The sequence below is a fragment of the Eretmochelys imbricata genome, chromosome 7, assembly GCF_965152235.1.
Source record: "Eretmochelys imbricata isolate rEreImb1 chromosome 7, rEreImb1.hap1, whole genome shotgun sequence".
Classification (NCBI taxonomy): Eukaryota; Metazoa; Chordata; order Testudines; family Cheloniidae; genus Eretmochelys; species Eretmochelys imbricata.
The window spans coordinates 95,711,606-95,724,798 of NC_135578.1; the positions used below are offsets into that span (position 1 = coordinate 95,711,606).

Consider the following 13,193-nt stretch of genomic DNA (forward strand, 5'->3'; position numbering starts at 1 on the left):
AGCCATCGGGCAGCGTCTTGGAAGCTTTCTTCAAACAGTACGTTCTGAATCTTTGTTCTTGATGGTCGAAGATAAAGATTTAAAATCCTCGAATGGCTCAAACGCGGCAGTAGCTGGAGTGAGTAAAACAAAAGTGCAGGCCCTGATGTAATTATTACCAGCTGTATCATTAGGGGGTGATTCCGAGATGAACTTGGCGCCAGGTCAGGTAGCCTTGAGTTCTGTTAACAACTGTGTTCAGAGATTAGTCGGATGTAACAATCACCTGAAAGGGGAGATTAAAGGGTCTCAATGGGATCCTTTGTTCTCGGCCTCATTTGATGCTTTGGGGCCATTTCAAATCACGTCGCGGAGGAGCTTTAAATATTTGGAGACCCAGGGGGATGGTTAGTCGGCCTGCTGTGGCGAGGAAGAGCTCTAAGGGGCAAAGGGCACGGAGGATGGAGAAGGGGTCTTTCTCGGTGGAGTGGCTCGCTCAGAGCAGCCATGAGAAAGCCCAACCTGCAAGTGGGGTGTCTTCCACGCACCACCAGCCGCGGGGCGACCAGTCCCTGCCCAAGAATGTAGCCAGAGCCCGCGCCAGCGGCGATCAAGAGAAGAGAAACCCAGCGCTTACCAGGCCAAGCACTAGGGGCCGAGAGAGGCCGCCTGGGGGCGCCCGGCGGAGTCCGGGAGACCAAGGTGAGTGCCAGCCTCGCCCATCCACGTGTGGAGAGGGGCAAGAGAAAGAGTCATCGGGGCGGGATCCTAGTCGGTCCCGGCCAGAGAGAAAAGGGTCTCCGAGCCTAGGGGACAATCGCAGTCTCTTTCTATGGAAGGGCGGCAGGCTAGGGGGACCCCAGTGGGGCAGAGACATGTTAGGAAGCTGAGCCCTAAACTCCAGTTCATGTGGACGCTTATGCCAGAGCTGGCTGAGAGATGCTGCCCTGGCCTTCCCACCCACCGGCTGGGCTGAGCCGGCCTGCGGGTGGTGAGGCCACTAGGAGTCCTCAGTGGTAGAGGTCAGGCGTGGGGAGAAGGGCTCTGGTGGGACGTGGAGGCCCCATGCCAGTGTCCCCTGGCCAGCTGAATTCAGCATATAATGAATGCCACGTGCCCAGGGCCGGCTGGGGCATGAGGCTGCCCCCTCCTGGCTGCGGGTGGGGCTGCTCTGGGTCGTGGGGGTCTCTCTTCTCACGCCTTGCTCCCGTTATTCCAGCTGCCCTGGGGGAGCAGGAGGAAAGTGGCCCAAGCAGCGCCGCGTCCAGCCCGAAGGAGGCGGAGGTAGAGGCAGAGGCAGGCGGGGAAGGCAGCGGCTTGGAGAGCTCCAGCTGCACCCAGGCTGGGCGGCCCCGCACCAAGTTCTCTGCCTCGCAGCTGCAGGAGCTGGAGAGGAGCTTCCGCGAGCAGCGCTACATTGGGGCCAGCGAGAAGCGGCGGCTGTCCAAGGTGCTGAAGCTCTCCCAGACCCAGGTGAGGGACAAACCAGGAGGGACTGGGGGTGCCCAGCCGCTCAGGCTTAGACCTCAGGAGAGCATCTGTTCCCTGGGGCGGGGGGGAGACAATATATTCACGCGAAGCCGCTCCCCTATTGTGACAGAGGCCAAGAGTGTGCGAGAGAGAGTGTCATGGGCTCGGATCTTCTGTAAACCCTTTTCTAGTCCCTCGGCTGGAGCTCCACTAGCCTTAGCTAAGGCCGGTACTAGCCCTACATTGATTCTACCCTCAGCCTTCCCCCAGCTTAATTCAACGCGCCTGATCCTGTCTGGGATTAGGTGTCTCCTATACAGCGCCACTTGTGTAATATGGAGTCCTCATCGTGTCAATGCTTGCTCCAGAACATTGCTATTATTAATTCCCTAGTCACCGCACAAGCGGATAGGTTGTCCCGAAAAGATCAGAATCTAATTTGACAAGATGTTACAAATGGACGTTACAAAAAGTGAATGGGACAGAGGACGAGTACTCATGACAGGAATACATACTTATACAGGCTAGCTATTGGGCACAATTTGATCGTTTCAGGTCCTAGTTATGTGTTCAGATTTAAAGGATCTATAATGACTAGAGATCAGCAATGCCCATGGGCCATCTACGGTCAGGAGGTGGCCACAACAGAGAAAGCAACAGCCAAGAAATCACATGGGGAACCAGTGGGCAGCTCCTCTGTAAGAAAGGGAAAGGGAGTCAGGAGGGGGGCTGAGCAGCAGGCAGGAAGGAGAAGGGAATGCAGAGAAAGTCCATGCTTGCAAGCTAGGAGTCCCTGCACAACAGTGGTAGGTTCTGCAATTTCTGAGCCCCACCTAGAATGATAGAACCATAGGGTTAGCATGGAGCACAAGACACATCTAGTCTAACGCTGCCAAGATGCACGATTTGTTGTGTCTAAAACACATCAATATAAAGCAGAGTTTAGGACTTACCAAGAATGACTAAATGACAAAAACAAACAAACAACCCAGGGCAGAAAATCTCAGAGCAGGGGTCTGGGGTTGCACTATAGTGCTAAAAATACATGTCTGACACTTAGTAATTCTGAACTGTCTAAAAAAAAAACAAAAAAACAAAACATTTTCAGATACAAACTTTGTTAAATGGGAGATAGGGGTGAACCCAATATCTCCACAGTGAAAAATAACCCTTAAAACCAGATAATTTTCCCCCTCCCCCAATAAGAGACAATGAAAATTAAACACATTACACTGGAGAAGCTGGAAATACCATAGCTAAAATTCCACTTTTTATACCACAGAAATGCATATCGAAAGTCACCCCATGCTCTCTTACATCAATTTGACAACACAAACAATGAGCCAGATTTATTCCTGGCTTTCAGTGGATACAACTCCTCTAAAATCAATTTTATTGTATCTACTCTGGCCCAATATGAACAGCAAATAACCTACATGCAAATAACATTGCATGCTTATATGATCAGACACTCCCAACACGTATTTTACTAGACTACTCTAGGCCCAGTTAAGTCAGCAGGAGCAGTTGTGCTTAAAGTTGAACCTATGCTTAAATATATGCAGGAGCTTTAGTTTGAATTTTAAAATTAATGCACACTAAAGTCTTATTGAAACAAAGGTCCACCTGGGTTTGCAAATTCACATAGCTAGTGACTTTATGTAGGATTACATACAGTCTATTAAAAATATTTGGCCACTTCATTATTCAAGAGTGTACTGGAGAAAAACATTCATTAATCACCAAAGATATGCTGCAAAATGCAAGTGCTGCTGGACACAGCTACCCTATCTACAAATGCAAACCTCCTGCAACCCAAAATCTCTTAAAAAGATGGTAAAAGCAGAGTGTGGTGAGGGAACAAAAGATCAGTTTAGGAAATGTGATAGCAGAAAACATTGGGAGGGAAAGAGGGTAGCATGGAACAGAGTTAATGTTTGGGTAAGCTTCCTGCACACTGCCATACTATCTAAGTTTGGTTGTTGTTTTTGTTTGTTTGTTGTTTTTGTTTTTTTTACAGTGGAACCTTAACTGAATTTCCAGGCTAACAAAGACTGCACAATTTAATATTCTCAGGGTGTTTCCTCTGAAGTAAACTGGTTTCTTTCCATATTAAGTCTGAATTAAGTTTGCTGAAAAATAGGGGCCAAATTCTGCGGTTCTCTCTGTTGGTACTTATATGGATACTGTAGTATGAAGGAGGTGCAGTGGCTGAGTGGTTAAGGCACTCAGCTACAATCCTGAAGGTCTGGGTCTGAGTCTCTCTTGATCTCATACTGAAAGGCCACCTCCAGTTCATTCAGCTGAAAAATGGTTACCTGCTCCATTGAGTTAGGGCAGTCAAAGCTGATCTGACATGATGCTCTGGCCACATCACTCCCTTGTGGACATTGGGTATGAAACTGCATCCTTGGGGAACTTTGACTGTTGTGTGAGAGTCTTACTGAAGTCAGGGAAATTGCTCCAGCTTCACAAAGTTGTAACAGCAGAATTTGGCCAGTGATCGCCAACAGTTAATGCATTTCTAAAACTTCAAGAACCATTGCACATCTTTATTTGGCAAAATAAATTAGCAATAGTCTCTTGGATTTTTATTTTTCAGATAAAAACCTGGTTCCAGAACCGTCGTATGAAGTTCAAGCGACAGACCCAAGATGCCAGGATTGAAGCTCTCTTTTCAGGCTTACTTTTACCTTATCCTTACCCAGAGATCCAGACACCCAGTTATCCCCCTGGGATGGAGTTCAACGTCTCCTCTGCTGCTGCTGTGACCTGTTCCCTTCACCCAGCTATGCCAAGCCCAGCCCTGCTCCTGCCTCCTGCTCCAGCTCAATCTCTTCAGGCAGTTGTGCCAGCCCCAACCTTGCTGGTGACTGCTGCTCCAGGATTTTCTTATCAGTCTACAATTCCAACGGTCTCTCTAACCCAGAATCATAATAGACTGAGATTCCAACCATATCTTCCTCCCTCTTAAACATGAATAAAAGTGCTCTGAGCTGCGAAATGAACTTTTTAAAAATGAACTACCTGAAATCATGAAGAGTACTTATTTAACTTATTTTTATTATAGTCATTAAACATTAGTTCAATATTTCAAAACTTATTTTTTTTTGGTTATTTTGTTTTTAAAGCAGTGTTTTTAAAGGGACACAGTCAAGTACAGGTTCAAAATGGTAATTAGAATAGGCTGACAAATGGTAGAGCAAGGGGTTGATATTGCAACAATTCTGCTCTCTTCCCCCAACCCCACACATGTTGCCATTAAAACTTCAATGAAGACTGTAAGTATCAACCAACTCTGGGAATAATGTTGTGGGAATATAGGAGTGATTTTGCTCTGATTATTAATTTGTAATAACCCAACACTTTATCAAGTTATAACTGTCTCTGCAGAAACAGCATCACTCAACCAACTGTTGCCTACTGAATCCTAGTTGTAGAAATATTAATCTATTAAAATAGCTCATGTCGTTCATAAGAGTGTGGCAGGGATGGTGGTGGAATTGTTTAACAAGTGCATGGGGGGACAATTGGGTGTTTTTAATTTCTAAGACTAGTACTTTACCAGAATTCACTAGTTAAAATATTAACACTTGACAATGTCCCTTTAAAAACATTGTCAAACTACCTCTAAGGAAACTCTCTTAATAATTACAGTAATGGGAACAATTGACTGAAACAGGGTGTGTGCTTGTGAGTGGCAAACAACTATATGTGTGCTTGTGAGTTCAAACAACTATATGCGACTAGGGAGGACTATTGTGGCTTTCATAAGTTCATTTGTGAGTAGAGGCACCTTGTAATTAAATATTTTCTTGGAAAACTAAACTGTCAGAACTAACATCCATTTTCTATGAAATAGCTACCACTAGCAAGCCAGAATGTCTCTCGTAATTAATACTTGTTTCCTTATATTTCATGGAACCAAATCTTTTATTCAAAACTCCTATTTCAGGGATTCTTTCCTAAATAAGGACTGCAGGATGTGTTCTGCAGTGTAATCACAGATAATTGCTTGGTGCCTTGTGAATTTAAGATTTGAGCATTGCAAAATTTACATTTTACATTAATTTTAATATTCAAATTCCACAAATAGCTAGTCATTTACAAGTGTCATTCAAGGCCAGTTAACTTCAGGATGTTACTCACAAATTGTATCTGAGTATACATAATAGAATATAAACTGACTCAGCATGAGTGTTTAAAATAAAAGGTGACTTGTTTTATTACTCTCAACTTCATGGCAGTTGTTTTGTAATATGATAACTCTGGAAGGCTCTATGTGATCAACTTCAAGGAATGGTCTGGGAAGCCCAGAACTATTGATTGCGATGCAAAATAGAACACCAGAAAAACCTGACTAACAAAGACAAGCTGGTGATGCAGGCAAAAGAGCTTAATAGCCCTCTTGCTTCCTGCTCATACCAGGAGGACAGCTGGGTACTGAAATGAGAGACTTACAAGGAAGGCTGGTGGGGTTGGGAAGAGGGGCAAGAAAGCTAATTTGCAGGTAAGCAGTGGGAACTGGAGACCTGGAGGTGGAAAATGGATGGGCAGGGGGCAAAGAAGGTAATGGAGGGAGGAGAAAGTGGGAGTGGTGAGGGAAGCAGGGACCCCTGTATGGAAAAAAACTGGGCTGGTGGGTAAGGAAGGACTCAGACTGGAGGAGAAACATGGACCGGTCTCTGGCATGTGGTGGAGGGGACCATGGCAAACATGCAGAACCTGCCATGAGCAAGGGGTGAGGAAGGCTTACAGAAAGTCCCTGAAATGGATGGGAAAGTAGCACATAAGGAGCTTGGGTGAGATGAAAGGATTCTCTACTGCATGAATACCCATAGCCTAGAGAAGCTACGGAAGTGCAACTCTTTCATCCAGGGTCATGACTGTGAAGTACCAGCATTCTGACATTAGAGGTCACCTATGGCTCACAACACTCCTTTCCTTTGTTTTGCCTATGGGAACAGTACAAACAACTATTTACTGTTATAGGTTAAGGTTGCTCAACTGCATACACTAACAGAGCTGTGAAAACTCCAACAAGAAGTAGGCAAAAAGTTTCTATCTTCCCTGCCCCAGCTTTTTGTTTCTGGCAAAAAGTGCAAATTCAGAAACACATGTTTTGTGAATTCATGCCAGTTTGCCTGAATTATTATATTAATGTGATCAAAAAGCCTCAAGGCTTCAACATTTTTGAAATTAAATGTTTCTGGCTCAAAAAGACTAAAATTGAAGTAAACTTCAAAACATTAAAAAATTATTTCAGCTCAAACTAAGTGTTTTGTTTGACCCAAAATGATTTTTTTTATTTAAAAACAAACACACCAAAACAAAAATATACTTTGATTCATCAAGAATTTTGAAGAGTTTTTATTCTGGGTCAACCCACAACTAATTCCTCTGCTTATAAACCCCCTCCCCATTTTTTTTTGAATCAGCAGCAAATGGAAAAATTCATTATTTATCATATATCATAGAATCATGATTTTCCTCTTCGAAAGCACATGCTTGCACTGACACACACAAACAAATGCAGTCTTTATTTCAGGGAAGTGGAGGGAGAGAAAAGGGTTGGTTCGGGGTGAACTTAATGCCTCTATGCTGAGGCATCAGCACAAGAAATTGAACGTTTCTTTCCTATATCTATCTACCTGCAGCAATGTTTGGCGGTAGCCATTGATACAGATACAATGTGGCTGGAGAGCTAAAGCAGCAACGCAGAGGTCTCATCTCAAGGGCCAAAAGGGTGTTTTTTTTAATCATAGGTTTCAGAGTAGCAGCTGTGTTAGTCTGTATTCGCAAAAACAAAGGAGTACTTGTGGCACCTTAGAGACTAACCAATTTATCTGGGCATGAGCTTTTGTGAGCTACAGCTCACTTCATCGGATGCATCGGATCTGATGAAGTGAGCTGTAGCTCACGAAAGCTCATGCTCAAATAAATTGGTTAGTCTCTAAGGTGCCACAAGTACTCCTTTCTTTTTTCCAATCATGTGAAGCACAAATAAAAAGCCCTATTATGGCCCAATCTACACTACAAAGTTAGATCAACCTAACAATGGACAGAGGAGCTTGTGGCACACTGGGCTTCCTGCCCATTGCACTGTGCTTTGCATCCACACAAGCAGACAAGTATGCATGTCAGGGGTTCTGGAACAATTTTTATAGTGAGGTGCCGATGATGGAAACCATATATATATTTGGTGTCTGTTTTTACTACTTTAACCAAGGGGATGCAGCAGCACCCCTAGTTCCAGCACCACTGTTTCATGTGTGCAATATACAACTTTGGCAGCTGTATAGGGACGTGCTTCAATGGGCTTTTTCAATTGTATTTAACTGGATTAAAAATACACGCTCCCCCCCCCCATCAATAAAGGGCCAGTTTTCTAACCAAGGTTAGTTCAAACAATTGAAAAGCCCTATGAAGATCGAACATCTAAAGCCATGTTAACTAGCTGCAGTAAAGCATGGAGGCAGGAGGAGAGTCTAACATGCCTAACCAATGCAGTTTCAATTATTGTAGCCTGTACCTTAACAAGGCTTTCCAGTTGTGCTACACCCTTTTCTCACTGTAGTCACAGAGTTTAAGGGCTGGAGGGACCACCAGATTGCCCTCCTGTCTATTACAGGTCACTAAACACAACCCAGCCACCTCCACATCAAGCCCAACAGCCAGAATTAGACTAATCTCCTCAGGCCTGTAATATTTCAAACTATTTCATGCTAGAGGCAAAGACACACTCATTGTGGCTCTACTGATGCCTTAGCACAGAAGCAGGTGCTCTTGTCTCCAGTTTCCTCCATACAACCAAGATTAGTCAGTCCAGAATGTTATTTCAGGAGGAGGGAGGAAATGAGTACAGCTATTAAAGGAACTAAAAAAAGTGAAGATATCAAGAGCAACATTTTAAAGGGGAGCAATTTTTAAGTGTTTCTTCTGCGAAAAAATATTGCTTTACTAAAAAGTTACATGGAGCATTCAATAGTCAAGTCCTTGTGCCAAATTTGTAAATTAAATACCATTTAAAGAGGGATTTCATTCATACTTTAAGGCAAAGATTTTCAAGAATATGTTACGTTCCTAAATAGCACTCTTGAAAATTAGGCTAAATACCCAGCAATTTCCACTGAAGTCAGTTGGAAGCAAATCCCAGCATCTATACCTCAGTTTTCCCCATAGTAGAAATAGTAATACCTATTTCACGAGCTTGTCTGCACACAAAAGTTGTACCATTTCCTCTGTAAGTTTTGTAATTGATTTAAACTGATAAAGCCTGTGCATGTGCACTCATTTAGAAGTTTATAGCAATGTAAGTTTGATTCAGTAAATTACCAGTGGAGTTAAATCAATATAAATCAGTGCAACTATTCTATGTTCTACCTTTGTAAAACATTTTGAGGTTCTTGGATGGAAGATGCAATGGAAGTGTAAAGCAGTAATTTATGCTCACAAAACAATTCACTGACTGCCACTTTGCTCCCTCCTGTACATAACGCCCCACCCCCCAATAATTTACACAGAATCCTATTATAGAAACACTATGCACTACTGAGGTCACAAGACTGTACATTGTACTCTTTTAAGTAGCGTAAAAGTTTTAATTTTCACTGGCTGTAAAAACAGGCCAGTTAACACTTGGATGAGAATAGGAAAAGTGGACTTGGTCAAAGTCACAAATTGCATAACTGCCAACTCAGGAGCAGGAAAGGATGACAAGACAATCTGTAAACTTTTAGTTCCAATGTGCCACATAATCCTAACTGGGTGTTCTTGTTATACAATATAGAACACTGAAATGGTATTTCTATGTGTGTAATCTCATCAGAAGCCATTGATTCATTGCCAGCTTTCTGACTATAAGCAGAGTGTTACTACCAACAATTAGCAAGCCTGAAACCTAATTGTATCTGGTTTCTGGGTTGCATATGCACAGAAAAAACTATTAGATGCACAACATTACTATAACAAAGCCTCCAGATTGATAGTTTCTTCACAGTTGATAAGATTTTTGCTATAGGCTCTAAAACAATGAATTTTATCTCATAGCCTTGCCTACATGGTGTGAATCCTAGTGTAGGTAAGGCTGTGTGGCTAATCCTGCACACAATTTGCTTTCAGCACATCTACATTAGGGTTCTCACCAGTGCCAGCAGCAGTTCCAGTGGAATTCTCCTCCTGTGGACAGATTAATTGTCAATATGGAATTTATAGCAAAAGATCCTTTTAAGCATCCACACACTAAAGGAAGATAGCATAGTCTATCAGAATCCTTCAGATCAGTAACCTTCAAATTACATAGGATGGGTATAAACCCAAGCATTAGAACTAGAGTGACTCTAACAGCATTCAATCTCAATTAAATACAATTATACTTAATTTAGGAATGAATATATTTAAACTTTATATTAAAAACATACACTTCTACAGACATTTTATGTACAAGTGAACCATATATAGTGTATTATATTATACCTTTCTCATATCTTCCACTTTGCTTTGGTTATAATGTTTGAAGAGGATTAAATTGCTTGTTGTCCATTTTGTTCTGTATAACTGGATGGACAGAGAATTGTGGTAGAAAATGTTGGTGGAAAAAAGGGAAATCGTGTGCCCTAAGGGTGTATGATGGGTTTTGGGAGTCATATATCTGAAAGGAAGAGTTGAACTGTAAAGCAGAATTAGGAGCAAAAGGCAGCAGTCTTTGTTGTTGTGGACTAGGATAGTGGGAATAATCCTGTAACATATTAGGTGGGTTCCCTTGCTTATAGCCATAGAAGGGATCTGAAGATATGAGGCTATTATGGTGGTCTTGTATTTGCCTCTTAAGTTTCATCCTGCGGTTCTGGAACCAGGTTTTGACCTGGGGGGGGGGAGGAAAAAAAGAAATGTTAAAGAAATCAGGGTCCTAACAGAATAATTTATAAACTATCATGTATTCAGAGCATCTGTGACTGAACTCACAGTGTAGACTGAGTTAAAATAACTTGAATTAAAGCATTGATCTGATCAGCAGAAAAATTTCCATATTGTGTAATCTCATAATTTATTATTTACTGTGTGCAATTGCCAGAGATAGCTACTGCAAAGAACTAATCAGGGGCTTCATCCAGCTTCCATTTCAGTCAATGGGAAATCACTGACCCTAACGGGAGCATATTAGGGACCCAAATCTTAAAATCCATTAATTGTGAACAGCCCTTGACTGATTCTACTCAAGCTGTTAAACAGTGCATAAGCAAGTGCTTGCAGGATCGGAGCCTTATTTAGTAACTATGTTTTCTGTCCACGTGAATATCAAATAAAAACATTTATCAACATCAGATCCCGGTTGTATTTCTAAGTTTTAAAAAAAGATTAAGTATAAATGTTTAAGAAAATTTAAAGATACTCTTCGGACGCATGAAAACGTGGAATTAGGCTTCTAGTAAATCCTGCACTTTCTTTAATGGACAACATGCCGTGCCCTGCGTTTATAGGCCGTGTCTGTAAACAAGGCCGTGACAATTTGAATACCAGTCCCCATCAACAAGAAATCATAACCAGTTATCTTTATGCTAAGCACCCGCGCGGTTTTACATATGGAGAGCCTGGACAAGTATGAATCAGTGAGTGCTCTCTCTGCTCAAGTGGGGTGGGGAAACTGAGGCACCGCGGGACCTGACTGAAGCCAAGGGGCAGCTGGAGGGGCTCAGCGTCTCTGAACACGCCCCTGCAGCGGGACCAAGAGCAGCGAGCGGCCCAAAGCTCCCCAGCCCGGCGCTTGTGGCTCTAACCGGCTATCTCTGTGCCGCGGCGACTGGGGTTGGGCACTGACCTGAATCTCGGACAGCTGAAGAGCGGCCGCCAGCTTCTTCCTCTCCGCCGCCCCCACGTACTTCTGCCGCTTGAAGGTTTTCTCCAGCTTGCCGACCTGCTCCGGGGTGAAGGCGGTTCGCGCCCTGCGCTGCTGGGGCTCGTCCTTCCCCGGCGGCGAGGGGATGCAGGAGGCGGCGCTTTCGCTCTCGTACCCGGAGGACTCGTCCGCGCTCACCCAGCCGCCCTCGGGAGCTGCGAAGGCGGAGAGTAGGTTAGGGCTCCGGTGCCCAGCGGGGGCAAAGCAGCCTGATCGGGCCCCTTGGCTTGCGAGCTACTCCCCTGCTCCCCCAGCCAGGGCAGCTGGGCAACTGCCCTTCCACCCCGGACCAGCTGGAGGCTCTTCCTCTCGGCCGGATCAGGACCCTAGTTCCCCCTCCAGCACCAGCCACCACCTCCCCCTGAGCTTGCCTCGGACTTACCGGGACTTGCTCGGCCATTGGGCAATTCCTGGGGCTTGGTGTCTTCCAGCTCCTCTCGGCACGAGCTCCTGGGCTGGAGCTGGCCCCCGGCCGAGGCTCCCCCTTTGGGCTTTGCTTTGGCCAGGCGGGGACTCCTGCTGAAGGAGGTGGGGGCCCGCGGAGGAGGCACGCAGCAGATGTGAGGCCGGCCCGCTGGCCTTTGCTCCTCGCTGTCAGGCTGGGCCGGGGAGCCCACGAAGCAGGCGGCCTCGCCCATGACGAGCGGCGGCTGAAGGAGCTGGGCTCAGGAAGGAGCTGCCTGCAGCTCCCTCGGCCTAGCTAGCGCTGCTCGGCTGGAGGGGAGGGCAAGCGGGTCGGTGGGGGGGCCTCCATTTATTTATAGGGGGGCCCTCCCCCCGCGGGCTCGTTTGCAAGTGTGAATCCACATCAAAGTACGGAGAGAAAAGAGATAACAGCTGTCAGTTAGGAGTAGAGTTCACACGTCTGGCAAATGTCTGCAGCCCCTGGCTCCAGAGAGTCTGCAGGATTGTTTCTGTCCCCCTTGAAATGCAAACCTGCTCTGGGCCCCTCCTGATTCTCCCCTGGAGGGGGGAGTGGCGGCATGGACAATTCCAGCCGCACCGAACAAAAGACCAGCAAAAGGGCTTTTAAAGACAGTTACACTCCAGCTAATGGCAGAACGATGGGGTTCAATCATGTCCCTTCCAAACATCGATGGACTAACACAAAAGGCACATACGACATATTTTAAATTGCATAGATCTCCAAGCATTAGCAACCGCATCTCATTACAGCCATAATCAGGGAGCCCCTTAGGGCAGGGGCATGAATGGAGCAGGGGTTTTGTATCTTTATCATGCAAGGTTCCGGTTCTATGTCTGAGAACATTTATCACCCATTAACACAACCCAGAACTCCGTTATAACAGAGATTTTACATCAATCCCTGCCTTTCAAAATGCAGATCTAAATGAAGCTACCAGGTAGGTAATCCTTTGAAATGTCCTCGTTAGACTGGCAGTATATATTTCAGAGGCAAGGTGGATGAGGTCATATCTTCTATCGGACCAATTTCTCTAGCTGGCCCGATAAAAGATATGACCTCACCCACCTTGTCTGCCCAATATCCTGAGCCCAACAGGCTACAACACTGCAAACTATTTTTCGGGTCGGCAAAAGCCGTAGGGGGACTCCTGCTTAAGGGGAGAATAAGGGGTAGTCTAGCAATCATGTAACATAAAACGTTACTACGTGGTAAATAAATGTCATGATCGATTTCCCATCAGAATCCCTTCTACGTTCCCTATCAATACCTGCATCCCTTCTGCTGCAAACTAACGAGAGGAAGAAATCCAAGTCCATTGTAAAGGTCGTAGGGAGACGTCAAACGTCTGGGTTGGCTCGATTTCCCAGCTCCGGGCTGTATTATTGCTGTGTTTCTGGTTTAACGGGTACAAATTGAACCCTG

General features: G+C 44.9%; 2 protein-coding genes across 2 annotated transcripts; one reads left to right on the forward strand and one right to left on the reverse strand.

Moving 5' to 3' along the window:
* The first annotated feature begins 320 nt into the window (after window positions 1-320).
* LOC144268365 (uncharacterized) lies at window positions 321-4,423 on the forward strand. The gene is made up of 3 exons (XM_077823174.1): window positions 321-681; window positions 1,199-1,452; window positions 4,052-4,423. Exons 1-3 carry the CDS (start codon window positions 321-323, stop codon window positions 4,421-4,423), a joined length of 987 nt encoding a protein of 328 aa, XP_077679300.1.
* Window positions 4,424-9,952: 5,529 nt separating this feature from the next.
* On the reverse strand, window positions 9,953-11,982 carry LOC144268104 (homeobox protein vent1-like). Its single transcript, XM_077822703.1, has 3 exons — window positions 11,727-11,982; window positions 11,267-11,499; window positions 9,953-10,312 (listed from the first exon to the last, which is right to left on the reverse strand). Exons 1-3 carry the CDS (start codon window positions 11,980-11,982, stop codon window positions 9,953-9,955), a joined length of 849 nt encoding a protein of 282 aa, XP_077678829.1.
* Window positions 11,983-13,193: the final 1,211 nt, after the last annotated feature.